Below are 14,978 nucleotides of genomic sequence, written 5' to 3' on the forward strand. Positions count from 1 at the left end.
CTCTCAATGTCTTTTGGACTAGCTAGCAGTTTTTGTAGCAGCATATCGGATACTTCATGGTAAATGATGACTGATGATTCGTTGGCAGTGGAAGAAAACCTTATTAGGCCGCCGACATTGTCATCTGTCTTAGTTTCTGTTGCAGTTCAACTTCACTGTAGGACAGGTAAAAATTAACCTGTATAATTATAGAATATTATATATACCATATAGGTGTTAAACATGTTTTAACATTTATAAAACTTTATTCCAGTTTTAGAGAAAGAAATGGGAGCATATTCAATGTTTTGTATTTTTGTTCTGGGTTCAATTGCTGCCCCAGGGTCTTTCTGCATAGAGTTTGCATGTTATCCCTGTACATGAAGGGGTTCTCTCCGGGTACTCCAGCTTCCTTTCACAGTCCAAAAACATGAGTGTTGGTTTAATTGGCTTCTCTATATTGTCCTTAGTTGTGAGTGTGTTTGTGTGCATGGTTGGGCCTCTGTTGCCACGTGACAGACTAGTTTTATTAGATTTTCCTTATTCTGATCTTAATCTTTTGAATTATAAAAAGATAGTGGGTTCCTTAAATAGTGCTCAGCAGAGTGTATATTCATTTTATGCATGGTTTTTTCTTTTGTTCAGGAACAAAAGATAAAAGCCAACAAAACCAGGAGGTCATTGATTTAAAATCTGCACAGTAAACCAGTTTTAATAGTCTGAAGTAGAAAGTGAAAGTTAATGCCACATGGAAGACTTTTTATTTTTTTATTTTTTTTATTTTAGCATTGTTCATTTATGGAACTGCAGCTGATTTCACGTCGTCTTTTAAGAGTTTGTCATACAGTGGAGAAAAAACTACAAACTGTTTCAGCATTAAACAGTCATCTGACCCAACATGCCAAATGGCTGCTGTGATTTTTACTGGTTGTGTAGTGTAATCCATCCCCAACATTGCAAGCCAAGCCTGCTTTTTTCCTACTTGACTCTTTTCATACAACCTCGGCTGGTCCCTTATGACTCCTTTTTATACACAAACTGTGTCTAAATGTAGGTTATCACCAAGAAAGCTGACACTTTGGTACATCTCTGGGACCCTGAATGGAGGACATTGCTGGTGTTTAGCCAATCTGGATTTAGCATCTCTACTATAAATGTGAGCCTCCCTCAATGAGGAGATGCTGGAGTTCTGCCCGCGCCTCCAGAACTGCAATGCTTGCTATGGCATGATGTACATTCCTGTCCTGTCTTGCCAAAACTACGATGCCCCGCAGCATCATATTTCTCTGATTAGTATCTCATGTCAGGTCATTAGAAATTTGATTGTGTAACAGTTTTTGCCCAAGCCATGCGTTGATCCAGGTAGAAGAAGCAAAGACATTCTTAAGCCCTGAATAATCTTACTGTGTTTTAGTTTCATTTTATTAATGTGTGTTTGAATAACATTTAGAAATGTCTCCAAATCGGAAAAAAAAACTCTCCTTGAAACTAACTGGAAAAACCTACTGGACTGATTGAAGTCATGAAACGGCAGAGGCCCGCAGATTTATTTGATCTAATGACTTAGTTCAGTGTAATATCAAGCCATTTTTTTTAAATTAAATCTAACATATAAGTACCACCTTAAACAAAATATTTTTTTTCTTAAACAGTCTAGTGGTCCAGTTATGATTTATCCGCACACTCGGACATGATCTGACAACACACTACAAACTTGGCAGGCAGGACATAATTACATTTGACAGTCTCTGTAAAATAAACCATATGACCACAAATCCGACCACCCTGTGGCCCTACTAACCTCTCTTTTACCACCTTAAATGGCAGTAAGGTCCGACCCAAAGTTTATGCACAGTAGGCTTCTGTTTATATAAGCGAAGAGATTTTTCTCTCTAAACTCCCCATTTTAAATAATAAGTCAGTTGGCCTCTAGCTGCTATGATTTATCTCTATTATTATTCACCGTCGCTCTGTGGATGGACCACAGTTTTTTTCCAGCTTTCTCTGGAAATAATCGTTCTCTTTGCCTACTCTTTTCTCCCTGTCTCTCTCTGAGAGAAGATTCTTCTCTCTAAGAAAGATTTTTTTTTTTTACCTAAAACAGTCTTGTAAGGTTAGAGAACCACATGCATGGATTCTCTTGATGAGCTTTTTGAATGTTTCCTAAGGCCTAATTTTTTGCTTACCTTTACTTTGTGCAGCACAACAGTGCTGGATTGAGACCACAATGTTTGCTTCATTTATTTTGAAATGTTTTTAAAATCATCTTCTTGTTTTAACATAAAATAATGTCTGGGATTCATGCATCTGACTCAAACTGTGACCCTTGGAAGAAAGGCGATATGTTGGGTTTGAACAGCAGAGATGGCAAAAGTACTCACTTTCCGTAGAGTAAAAGTACAGATACTTGTGTTAAAAATACTCTGGTAAAAGTGGAAGTACTGATTAAACTTCTTTACTCAAGTAAAAGTAAAGTACAGGCTTGTAAATTTACTTAAAGTATAAAAGTAAAAGTAGAAACCACTTTTTTCTTGCCATTGCCTACATTTTAAATGGATGTCTGCCAATAGGACTAGATCTCTGTTGTGTTCATTTTCACTCATCTCGTCGTCCATACTAGTATGCTAACGCCACCGCCACCAAGCTGCAATGATTTGCCGCGAATGAATACCGCCGAATCTGTCGATTCATCTTGTAGTGGTGCGTCAAATGCAACGTAGATTCCCATCCAATTAGATTGAATTTGGTATTGATGACGTGAAAAATAATAACGGTAACTCCATTGAAATGATTCAAAACTAAAGTAACGAGCCATTTTTTTAAAATGTAAGGAGTAGAAAGTACAGATATTTGTGTAAAAATGTAAGGAGTAGAAGTAAAAAGTCGCCATAAAAATAAGAAGTAAAAATATCTGAAAAATCTACCGGTACTTGAGTACAGTAATGAAGTATTTGTACTTCGTTACTTCCCATCTCTGTTGAACAGGGCTGAAAGATCTAGCTAAAAATCAAAAATTTTTAACCACATTTGCTGTTTTTATTTAGATTTTCCAACCACAAGCAGGTAGATTTTTCCAGGATTTCATTGTTTTAATCTTGAAAGTTTGCTTGTCCAGACTCCATCCAGTTGTGTGGAAAAGCTCTTAACGCTAGCTGCAAATCTCCCTTCTGTGTGAAGGCAAACCCTCTTTGGGAGTATTAAAGTAACCTAAAGGGCTGAAATTATAAAGCCAGTGTCCTATAGCTGTTAAAAGAAATAGGAATAGGCCTATATGAGGCTCGTATACCTAAGAACATTGTACCATCTGTCAAGCACGGTGTTGGCAGCATCATGGTTGGGGTCTGTTTAGTAGACAGTGGTACTACTTTCTAGATTTTCAAACTTTGGGGTTTAACGCCAGAGTTTGGGGTTTCACCAGTAGAAATGCTTTAAAACTGGTTTTGGTATATATAAAGTCAGTAACCGTATAGCTTATAAAGGCTTCCTAAAGCCACACCCTTAACTCCTTCAATGAACTTATCCAGATGCAAGTGAGAATATGAATACCTCTTTTTTTTTTTTTTATGAAGGTTTGATTTTTGACCCAGGGTTTGTTAGAATACGTCCAATGAGTTTAATCTTATGCAACAGATTGTTTTAATTATGCAGAATGGTAAATGGCCTGTACTTATGTAGTGCTTTTTCAAGTCAGAGGACTTGACACACTGAAGCTATTTCTTTACAGTCTACTCAGCATAAAGTTTCTTTTGTATCGTCAATTTTGCATCGATTTTTGTCACAAACTTTGCCGACTGTCATGAATCAATTTTCCTGTCCTCTATCTTCTGTCTTGAGCACTTTGAGGTGATGAGACATTCAATTTTACTGCTTTAGTTTTGTGTGAACAACATTTTAAAATGAAAGTCAACCTGTAATTTTATTTTAATAAATTTTGCCTTTACTCTCACCTTTTTCTCTCCTAGGATTTTGGATGAGTCGAACTATGTTTGTAAGAATTGCTGGAAATTATTTTTTTCTAGCATTCAAGTTTAGTTTAGGAAAAACCGATGGTGTTTTTTAAGATTTAAACACAGAAATACTTTTTTGTGGTTTCTATTTATTGAGTCCTGTCAAATATTAATCTGTATTATTTGTACACAGTCAGTAAAAGCTTGGTCTAAATATTTCTGGATGTCATTTGTCATGTTACTGTAACCTTTTTAAGATTTAGGGATGTTTTTTGGGGGGAGGGGTTATCTCTATGATGTAACAGAACATATGGTTCTTTTCTATAGATCTCTCACCGGCCCCTCTCTGATGCCTGTGATTCAAAGCCCTGTGAGAATGGGGCCACATGCCACAGCATGGACCAGGACTTCTACTGCGCCTGTCCTGAAGGCTACCAGGGAAAAACATGCGAACATCTGAAGGAGACATGCCAAACTGCAACATGTCAAGGTGACCTGAGAACCACGCCACCATGAAATAATCCTGAAAAACTTACCAAGTTAAATAAAAAAAATCTAATCAGTGTTTTGCTTTCTCCTTTACAGTAATAGACAGCTGCATTGTAGCAGTACCCTCCAACGACTCAGAAGGAGTACAGCATGTTTCTTCTAACGTCTGCGGCCCGCGTGGACGCTGCATTAGCCAGCCCACCGGCAACTTCACCTGCATCTGTGATCCGGGTTTTAGTGGCGACTACTGTCATGAAAGTATGCACAGCCTGGTTATGCTTTCGAAATGTCTTGGTTAACTGAATTAGAATCAAACAAAACTATAAACTTTTAAAGAATATTTTCTCCCATCATTACCAAACTGATACGAATAAATCTTTTTATTTCAGATATCAACGACTGCATCAGCAACCCTTGTAATAATGGTGGCACCTGCATAGATGGATTAAACTCCTTTCAGTGCTTCTGCCCGGACGGCTGGGAGGGTCAGCTCTGTGACCTTAGTGAGTTTGTTTTCTGTTTGGAAAATCTCAGCAGTTTTCATACAAGAGAAAATCGCACCTTGGGTGGAGCACCTAGCTGCTCTGCACCTAATCTCTTTGTATGGGTTAGAATTAGGGTGTTATTGAATGGAAGAATGAGTCATCTTTCTCCTTCCTCAGATGTTGACGAGTGCAGACACAACCCTTGTAAAAATGGCGGACGCTGCATTGACTTGGTCAATGACTTCTACTGCGAATGCAGCGGCGATTGGAAGGGCAAGACCTGTCATTCCCGTAAGATATTCCCTCTTGTTGAAATAGGGGTTTATGTCAATCCGCTTATATTTGTAATGGACAAAGAATTCAGCTGTTTTCTATAAGGAATTTAAGAATGCACACTGGTTTAAATCTGATGTGTTAAAAAAATGTATTGATGCAATATGGTGGTTACCAGGATATTGAACTATAGGTTAAATACTACCAAAATAAATACCAGATTTACTCTGTTGGAGCAAGGAATTGGTCTGGGCTCTGTGGAAGGTCCCGTCACGAGCAGAAACCTTTAGCCACATTTTAACGGGATGCCACAGGGTCGGCCCAGGCTCTTCGGTCTCAATTCATTATCTAACAGGAAGCTTTTAGGGCTTGGACCTGAATTCAAGCCTATGAGCTGATTGTTCAACTCAGGAGTCCCACAATAAGTTAGGTGTCTACAAATTCTGTTAAAAAAATATACAAAAAAAGGAAAGGAAATGTTTTCATTTATTTCTATTTAATATCCTTTTTGTCCTGCAAAAAAAAAATTTGCAATATACGTAACACCCATCCATCTGTCTGTCCCTTTATCAGTCTCTGTAAAACAATCACTTCTTTTCACCACGCATTCATCCAACCGTCAGTTCATTCTTCCCTCTATCTAATGTCCATTTGTCCATTATTTACTGATACTTCCAGATGTCTCTTTATCAGTCTGTAAATTTGTCGAAACATACAACGTGTCTGTCCACCAACAATTGGATCATAGATCAGTAGCTCTATATCAGTCTATTCATTCATCCATTCTTTCATCTGTCCATTAAACGGCCATTTGTCTGTCTGTTCAAACATCACTGATTCATTCATTTGGCCACCAAATGTTTCCTTCCTTACATCTTTCAGTATTTGCATCTACCAAATTTACATAGTAGTAGTAAAGAAATGTGTTCCATTGATTGTTAACCTTTTGCTTTATTTGAAGTCTTTAAGGCCTAAAAAGTTTGGCATCTTGCCGTTAATCGATATGCTGTAGCCCAGCTGATAATGTAACCTACAGTGGAACGGGAAGGTGTTCACGTTGTGATTTGTGGAAGGTTAATGGATAGTTTTTGGGTTTTCTAATCAGGTGAGAGTCAGTGTGATGAAACCACCTGCAGTAATGGAGGCACCTGCTACGACCACGGAGACGCCTTCCGCTGTTCCTGCCCGCCTGGCTGGGAGGGAAACACATGCAACACAGGTGAGGCATTTCCCCAGCGGTCGATGCTCGTGGTGCTGTATACATTTTTTCTTTCTCTGCAGCTACTTTAAAGAATGCAAAATTTATGTGTTTTAGGGAGACAAAAGCTGCTGAAATTTATGTCAAAGTTAATGGCAGGGAAATTCCGATTATGATTCAAACGCATTACTCATTCCACTATTTTCCTGATTTTCAGTGGTTGCCTGTAATTATCGGAGTATGTTCTGTACTTTTTCTTGCCAGCTCTTAAAGATTGTTACCTCTGATTTCCAGTGAAATCTTATGTGTTGATGCTTGTGTGCACCTCTGTAATTTTTTTTCCCCCTCCTCCCACTTTCTGCAGCCAAAAACAGCACTTGTGCCTCCAGTCCTTGTTCTAACGGTGGAACGTGCGTGGGAGGAGGAGACACGTTCTCCTGTATCTGCAAAGAGGGCTGGGAGGGCCCCACCTGTGGACAAAGTTAGTATCTTTGCTTAGATTTTAATGCAATGAGAAGAAGACGCACTGTAGTTTTTTCATTTTTAAGTATTATTTTTCTGTTTTATAAGACACTTTGTTGGTCTAAAACCTTTTCTCGACTAAAAATGTCGAAGGGCCCAAAACGCAAGGATCTCAGTTATTTCTGCAAGACCTTTCTGAAAAATGAACCTTTATCAAAGTTGATATTTAAGAAAAATCTTTTTAAAGAGTTTGACTATTTAACTGTCTAGCGATTTCAACTTCTTGGAAGCTTAAAGAACTTTGTTTTTGCATTTGATCAATAATTATTTAAGAAAAAAACAAGAGGTGACATAATGTGAGTTTAAGAAGCTGAGCAGTCTTTGTGACGCAGCTCTCACACAAACAGAATTGGATATATCCAAAACAAACTTAAAAAGATTAGATTAATACGGATGATTAGACCCTTTGCTTATCCCGTCAGATTAGCTAAATGTAATAATCTAGAATGCTCTAGGTGGACAACTTCACTGGAACACTTTAAGCTTTCTATTTAGTTTCCAAATTGTCTCTGACACCTTATGTTCTGTTCTTACAGCCTTTGTTCATTTAGACGCCTCAGGGACACTGAAAATGGCAAACTTTCAGTCATTACTCAGTAAATACTTCCGCACTGAAGAGAGTCGCTCTTAAAGCCACCTGCTAGTACTGGGAATGTTTCATCCAATGTGAAAAGACTTTGTGTTTATGACTCACAGCTTGCTAATCACACAAACTAATTTCTCTTGTAAGACGTACATCTGTTCAAGACTTTAAAGGTCATAGATTTACTTGTGGCCAAAACAGGATTAACTATTCATGTCTTCAAGTTTGGACCAGAATTTCGCACAGTTTGCAACTCATTGAAATCGGATGCTTCAAAAAGATTTGTTGTACTTAATCCTGTGTGCGGAAATATGCATTGTCAGTTTTAATTAGCCCAATTCCACCCTGGGTGGGTTTATTAGAAATCCTTTAAATTGAATGCAGGAAATGACTTGTTTTTTTGTTTTTTTTCTCTCTTCAACAGACATAGACGACTGTAATCCTCATCCATGGTATGTAATAACGATTGTTGTACGCTTACACTCCTCTATTCACTTCTTCCTGCCTCCCTTCATCGTTTGAACACTTCACAGGCGAGGTTGGCTGCAGGGGTGGTGGGCCTTTAATGACCAACAGAACCTGCCTTTAAATTGAGCCTCAAAGAGGAGAGGGGAGGTGTGCTCTGATATAATGAATAGGACAGTGAGAGGTGGGAGTTTTTTTTTTTTTTTTTTTTTTTAAGGATTGGATAAGAGTCCCACCAACCCTGTGGTGAATGCAGGTGGGGGGTGTCGGGGTTAAGGTTGGGGGTTGAGTGGCAAAGATGAGTTGTAGGGGTCTATTCTTCCTGTGCGACCTGGGGGGAGCTCAGCTTTGAGGTGGTTGCAAGGAAGGCACGATGAGGGGAGGGACTGGACACGCCTATTAGCATCTGAAAGGTGGAGGCTTGTATTGATGAGCTGAATTGAGTTTTTTTGACCCGCACAACCTACACACACACACATACACATACACACTCCCTGTACTCTGCCACAGCTGGAAAGGATGTCCAGCTTAATCTAATCATGCGTTTCTTTCCTCTCACAGTTACAACGGCGGGATCTGTGTAGATGGAATAAACTGGTTTCGCTGTGAGTGCGCCCCTGGGTTTGCTGGGCCAGACTGCAGAATAAGTGAGTAAAATATGAGACCTTGGATTCATTTAAGAAAAGTACCACTGAGTATTAAGATGGATTAAAGGAGGCGGATTGTGGAAAGGTAAAGGCCAAATTTAAACTGACACATTGACAGCTAAAAGCAAGCTCTCTAGCCTCTTTCTGCGTTCTTTGACACCTTAGGGGTCAGAGGTCATCCCTCCTCCATACTCACACGGTCAAACTTTCACACACAGAGGACAAATCACCCAGTGACCCTGAAACTCTCTTTCTCTTCCTTTGTTCGGAACGGATAGTCTTCACCTTTGTTGTCTAAGCTTGAATATGAGATCTCTCATCCATATTGAGATCATGATAATATGGATAACAGACACTAAAGGATCCAACAGATTTCAAGGCACCCAGAAGTTAGAATCTTTCTAATATTTTACGCATTAATCTACCAAACAGTGATTGACACAATCTGATTGGATTCAGCAGCTTATCCCACATCGGGTCACAAGGACAACAGGTCCAGGAGGAAAACATCCCAGTCCAAAGCAACTCCTAAGGCATCTATCAGTCGCATCACAGATTGACAAACTGATTAGATTCTGGATCTTGTCGACGGCTATAATCCATATTTCATCAGCGTAGGTAAAAGCTAGAGTTCAGATGGTTCTATAAATCAAGAGCCTTGCAGTTCTAAAAAAATGCTTCTTACCTAAATACAGTGCAAAAAAGATCCAGAAATAAGTAATAATGTCTTAAATTTAGTGTATTTACCCTTAATTTGAGTAGGTAAATAACAATATTTGCCAATGGAATGAGTATTTTTATTCTGAAAATAAGAAAACTAGATAACATGTACTTGAAATAAGACAATGTCATGTTTTTTTCTTATTTTAAATGTAAATTGTCTCGTTCTATTGGCAAACTCTGTTACCACCTTAGTTCAAGAAAAAAATTACTTATTTTTGGACAAAATTACTTATTTAGATTTACATTTTTTGCAGTGTATCACTTTAAAATGTTTTTTTCTGCTACTCTTTCTTCACATAGACATAGACGAGTGCCAGTCTTCTCCCTGTGCCTATGGAGCAACCTGTGTGGATGAGATCAATGGCTTCCGATGCATTTGTCCTCGTGGAAGATCAGGAGCCAGATGCCAAGAATGTAATCATCTTTATTCTTGATATTAGTGTTGATTAATAATGAAAAAAAACAACAAAACAATAAAACCGATTACTAAATGACAATTGACCAATTCGGTTTATTTGTAGTCATAGGCATTGGAAAGACTTGCCACTATGCTGGGCTGCAGTTTCCTCATGGCAGCCACTGGGAAGAGGAGTGCAACGACTGTCACTGCATTAATGGCAAAGTGCACTGCACAAAGGTAAGCAGGCCGTCACACACTCTGCTGATAGCTTTTTCCAGATGGGTTTTCTTCAGGCCAACTTATGCATAGTCAAGAAAGCAAGCAGCTCAACAAGAACAGTTCTTAATTTTGACCCTATGACCCCAGGTGCTGTGTGGTCGCCGGCCCTGCCACCTCGCGCCATCAGACCAGGAAAAGGGGCAGAGGTCCTGCCCAGCTGGACAGGAGTGTCTGCAGCACAGCTTCTACACCTGCTTCTCCCACCCTTGCGATCAGTGGGGGGTTTGTTCAATGGCTGGACCCCCGCCTCCCCAAGCAACCACCAAGTGCCAGCCAAACAGCGGCCATTTGGACAACAGCTGTGGCCGCATAACTCTTGTGTTCAACAGAGACAAAGTACCACCGGTGAGTCATCGCTCACGTATCACTTTTCTTGTAGCGGCCTGTGATTCCCAGTTCTCCTGAAATTTGTTGGGTTACCGGGAAGTCAATGCATGTGTTTGCTTGTGTATATGCAGGGGATCACAGTGGAGAACATTTGCTTTGAACTGAGGTATCTTCCCGATACCAGAAGCCTAGCTAAAGACCACTCCCTCCTCCTTTTGTGCGATCTTTCCCATTCAAATCCGGATGCTGTCGAGGTGGCTATTGTAAGTGAATTACTCAACCAGAACAAATATTAAATATTCTGCATAAAAGTTTTATCCAAGGATGTTGTAGGTTTGTCATTTTTGTTTCAAAGAAATGTCAATTTTATGTACATTTTTAAAGAAAATGTAATGTTACTTATTGAATTAAATCTGTTGAACAGTTGGACTCCATTTTGGGTCAATCTTTGGATTGGTGAGACTTTATAGAATAGCTGCTAAATTTACTAAGACAAGCTTTTTGAATTGCCAAAACCAGCATGTATGGTTAAAAAAAAAATCTGGATTGTTCTGGGAAAATAAAAGTCCTCATTATAATCCCACAAAATACTTACATTTATTGGAATTTCCCACTGCTGTCTTGTTTAATCAGTGTGGCCATTAGATGATTTGTATGTAGGTCCAGCATCAGTATGATCCTCTGCCTGCATAGAGAGAGAAACCATTTAGGAGCTCTTTAGTATCGCCACGATATCCAAGGAAAATTGCATTTATCTGAAAACAGAACCATTTATCAGTTCTTCAAGAACTTATTTCATTATTTGAAAGGTACATTTTTTCTCTCTCCTCTGAGCAATAATTGGGAGAGTGGAGGCCTTGTGGTTAGGGCATAGGGCTTTGAATCCTGAGGTTGTGAGTTCGATCCCCCACTTCCACAGACTGCCACTCTGGGTCCCTGAGCAAGACCCTTAACCCCTGCACTGCTCCCCGGGCGCCTCACAATGGCAGCTCACTGCTCACCAAGGGGATGGGTTAAATGCAGAGAAGCAATTTCCCTCTGGGATTATAAGAGTATCTAAAAGAAAAAGAAAAAGAAAGAAAAAATAACGTTGGGATTTTTAAGATTTCATGTTAAAATTGTTCTGTTGCAACAGAGATTAAATTAGCTGAGACGAGTTGCACACTGCAAAAAAAATCAAAATCTAGACTAGTCAGTTTTTTCTTAAAATAAGTGCATTTGTTCTTGAATTGAGGAGGTAAAAGAGACATTCTGCCAATGAAACAAGACAATTTACGCTTAAAATAAGAAAACACAATTGCATTGTCTTATTTCGAGTGCATATTATCTAATTATCTTATTTTAAGAGTAAAATTACTCATTCCATTGGCAAAATATCTCATTTACCTTCTCAAATTAAGGGTGAATACACTTAATTTAGGAAATTTTTACTTATTTCTAGATCGTTTTTGCAGTGCAGTAATTGTTGGTTTCCACCTCTTTATGAAAACATTAACCTCTTTAATTAAAACTTAAAACTACAGTTCATTTAAAGCTATTTTTGTCTCAGACATTTAGCAGTTATTATTTTTTTTATTAAGATCAAATAGCTTACTGGGGATGACTCTGCCTTCAACACTTAGAATATTTGGCCTGTGTTTATTGTAGGATGAATGTAGGAGTTTGTTTTTGCGTCATGATGCCCTGCACATGAATCCTCCTTGTTCCTGACTTTGTTCATTCTGTTTTGTTGCAGTCTTTTCAGCCTGAGAATCTACCAGACCACAGTCTGGTCCAGGAAGCTGCCAGTGCCATTGTGGGCACCTTATCCAAGAGGCATAACAGCACTGTAATGCTGGCAGTCATAGAGGTCAAAGTGGAAACACAGATTCAACCCCCTTCAGTGGGTGAGTACCGATGAATGGTGTCCCAAGTGTTTATCAGAGGTTCTTTTTAGTTTTTTTAATTCTTGTTTTTCCTCCCATCCACCACAGATTACCTGGTGCCTCTTTTGTGTTGCCTCTTCTGTTTACTCTGCCTCTTTTGCATCATCGTATGTGCGTGGTGGACACGGAAACGGAGAAAAGAGCGCGAGAGGACCTCGCAGTCAGCTCCCGACGGTAACGTGAACAACCAGTGGGAACCGCTGCGTCTCGTCGTGGGACGTCAGCAGCAGCAGCAGCTGAAGGAGAACAACAGGGAGGCCGAGCAGGAGCGCAAAAAGCTCATGGGCTCGTCCTGTCGGACGTGTGACGAGGAGGAGACTGAGACGGAGGGAGAGCTTGAGCTCGAAGAGGAGTGCGGTGGAGCAGAGGCAGGAAAGGAGCTTGTTTATAAGTACTCTAAAACTGCAGTGCAGTCCAGTGGGGGGGTGATCTGTACCTTGCATAGCTCCAGTTCGCCTCTTAAAGCGCCACACCGGACCCAAGGCTACAGCCCTAAAGACAACCGCTGGAAAAATGTCAGCGCCGCCTTGACTGGTCAGAAAGAGCTCAAAGACCATTGTGTGTAAGAAAATGAAAAGAAAGGACAATGCAGAAGCAAGAGAGGCTGCAAGGCAGCTACTATTCTATTATGTTTGGGACTTCTTTTGAAAAGAAAAGAAAGGCTTTGAGTTTAGGAAGCCACTCTTTACTTTGGTTTATATGTTTTTGTCACTGTCGCCGGAGATGATTTCTACTTTAATTTGTTTTCCCTCATTCAGGAGGTTTGAGCACAGTGAACATCTTAGTTTTGCTTTTTATGTGTTGCTTTTCGTTGCATACAGAAGAAGGCGCTGAAAATGTAATATATTTTTTTTTTTCAGGAGGCAAAAGAAGCTCCCCTTTTTTCAGTTATGAGTTCTGCTATTTAAGTAACATTTGAAATAGAGTTGGAAAAAAAAATCTGTAAAAAAATTTGTTTACAGGCTATTATGATTTTGTCAAAATGTCAGTGCACTCTAAGGATTTGGATGAAAATGGGCTGTTTTCGCCGTCACCTTCCAGCTTTGCCCAGCAATCCACCTGTGGCTGTCATGCCTTACCAAAACATTGGCCTGGAGGGGGGAGAGGGGACAGAAACCCCAGTGCCTACTACGTGGCCTTCCATATTTTACTTTATTTTTTCATTTCTTTTCTCCTGTGTCTCGGTTGTCTCAGCTGAAAAGCTGTATATTTAAAGTTTTGCAGTATTTGAGTTGGTAGCAAGTGCCTTTTCTAAGAGCTGTAGTGGCTCCGAGTCATGCTGCCCAGTTTGACCTCCTTGTTCTCTGACCTGGAAGGGATTCTTATACATTAGAGTTCAATTTCACAGCAATGCCATTCAAGGTATTTGATCAAAGCAGAAATGACTACGCTGTACATACATGTAAATACTTAAAGGAGTCGCTGTGTATATTTGTCACACATTTTTATTATTATTATTATTGTTATTAATATTATTTTTATTTTTTTTACAATGTCATTTCTTTTATTTATTTCAGTTGATATAAGCAGGTTTTATAACATTTCATATCCAAAGTCCCTCAGTTGAGAACCTTTAAAAAGAGGTACCACCTATGAAGGATTTCTGACGGGTTTATAAATGGTTTGTCACCGAGATCTCATTCTTTTTTCGCCACTGCGCCTGTAGTTTTCAGGATTTCAATAAAAAAAAAAAGACAAAGGAAATGCTTTAGATTAAAAAACTGTTTTCACACAACACAGTTGATCCCATTCTTGTTTTTGTTTTAACTTTTTAATAACAGAAGCATTCAGAACATGCCAACGTTGTAGCCTTAAAGTTTTCAAACCATTTCTAAATCCATCAAAAATCCCTTTATTTCAGGTGCCTTAATGTAATAATTTATTACATTTCTTATTTTTGTTCATCTTTTTTTTGTTTTTTTTGTTTTTTGTTGGTTTGCTATCACTTGTTAAGGAACATAACTATGTCGATCATTGTGTGATGTAACGTGGCAGTTTTATTCGCCAGAGTAAAGCTCTCCATTTGTCTCACTTGCTTGTTTATCATGGTGATTCCTAAAATCAAACTGTTTGGAAAATGTTAAAAAAAAAAAAAATCCAGCAATCCACGCTAGCAGCTCTGAATGTGGATCTCATGCATTTGCATTATGTTTTGGTTCAAAGGCTTTAATCAAGGGAACAATGTTTGCAGAAGCGGAAATTTTTCCTGCTGTCGTGCAAATGTGTTTTATTCGGTTACCTACTCAAGTTTCAAAAGGGCAAAAGTTTTATCCCCTTTTTTCAAACCATGCCATTGTACTTCTGTAAATGGGACACAGCAAAAATAAAGAATTAATGATTCATCACTGTTCAATATGCATACTGTATACACTTGTTCAAGGGACATCAGTTAATTTTGTATAAAGTAAAACGTTTTCATTCTCAGTGCAGTTTCCTTTGTTTTGAATTTAAAGCAGCTGCATGTCAAAATTAGAAAAAATATGTTAAGACCTACAAAAACATAATTAAAATGTATTTTTAATCTAAGGTGAACACTGCATGGCAACCAGTAGGTTGCAGATTGGATGGCCTCATGAGCTTAATTTAGTGTCCAGAGTTAAAAAGGAAGCAGCCTTTGAAATGATGATTTCAATTTTTCTTGGGAGTAGACATTTACTTCAAAGTCATAAACTTCCAGAACTCCCAAAAAATCTGAATTAAGAGTCAGGAAGTTGGTACAGCTGGATAGCATCTGAA

At 38.9% G+C, this 14,978-nt stretch overlaps 1 protein-coding gene across 2 annotated transcripts in view; it reads left to right on the forward strand.

The window, feature by feature from the left end:
* jag2b (jagged canonical Notch ligand 2b) overlaps positions 1-14,370 on the forward strand; it is a 52,481-nt gene extending 38,111 nt beyond the window's left edge. For both annotated transcript variants that reach the window (XM_038277529.1, XM_038277530.1), the window contains 14 exons: positions 4,254-4,416; positions 4,512-4,673; positions 4,805-4,918; positions 5,078-5,191; positions 6,279-6,392; positions 6,736-6,852; positions 7,901-7,928; positions 8,503-8,588; positions 9,612-9,725; positions 9,833-9,948; positions 10,078-10,335; positions 10,449-10,580; positions 12,053-12,203; positions 12,291-14,370. In XM_038277529.1, the coding sequence (XP_038133457.1) occupies positions 4,254-4,416; positions 4,512-4,673; positions 4,805-4,918; positions 5,078-5,191; positions 6,279-6,392; positions 6,736-6,852; positions 7,901-7,928; positions 8,503-8,588; positions 9,612-9,725; positions 9,833-9,948; positions 10,078-10,335; positions 10,449-10,580; positions 12,053-12,203; positions 12,291-12,808 (2,187 nt within the window). In that variant the 3' untranslated portion in view covers positions 12,809-14,370. The remainder of the gene's footprint in view (positions 1-4,253; positions 4,417-4,511; positions 4,674-4,804; positions 4,919-5,077; positions 5,192-6,278; positions 6,393-6,735; positions 6,853-7,900; positions 7,929-8,502; positions 8,589-9,611; positions 9,726-9,832; positions 9,949-10,077; positions 10,336-10,448; positions 10,581-12,052; positions 12,204-12,290) is intronic.
* The last annotated feature ends 608 nt before the right edge of the window (positions 14,371-14,978 follow it).

The sequence above is a fragment of the Cyprinodon tularosa genome, unplaced genomic scaffold (genome assembly GCF_016077235.1).
Source record: "Cyprinodon tularosa strain WSP-4 unplaced genomic scaffold, ASM1607723v1 ctg132, whole genome shotgun sequence".
Taxonomy (NCBI): Eukaryota; Metazoa; Chordata; class Actinopteri; order Cyprinodontiformes; family Cyprinodontidae; genus Cyprinodon; species Cyprinodon tularosa.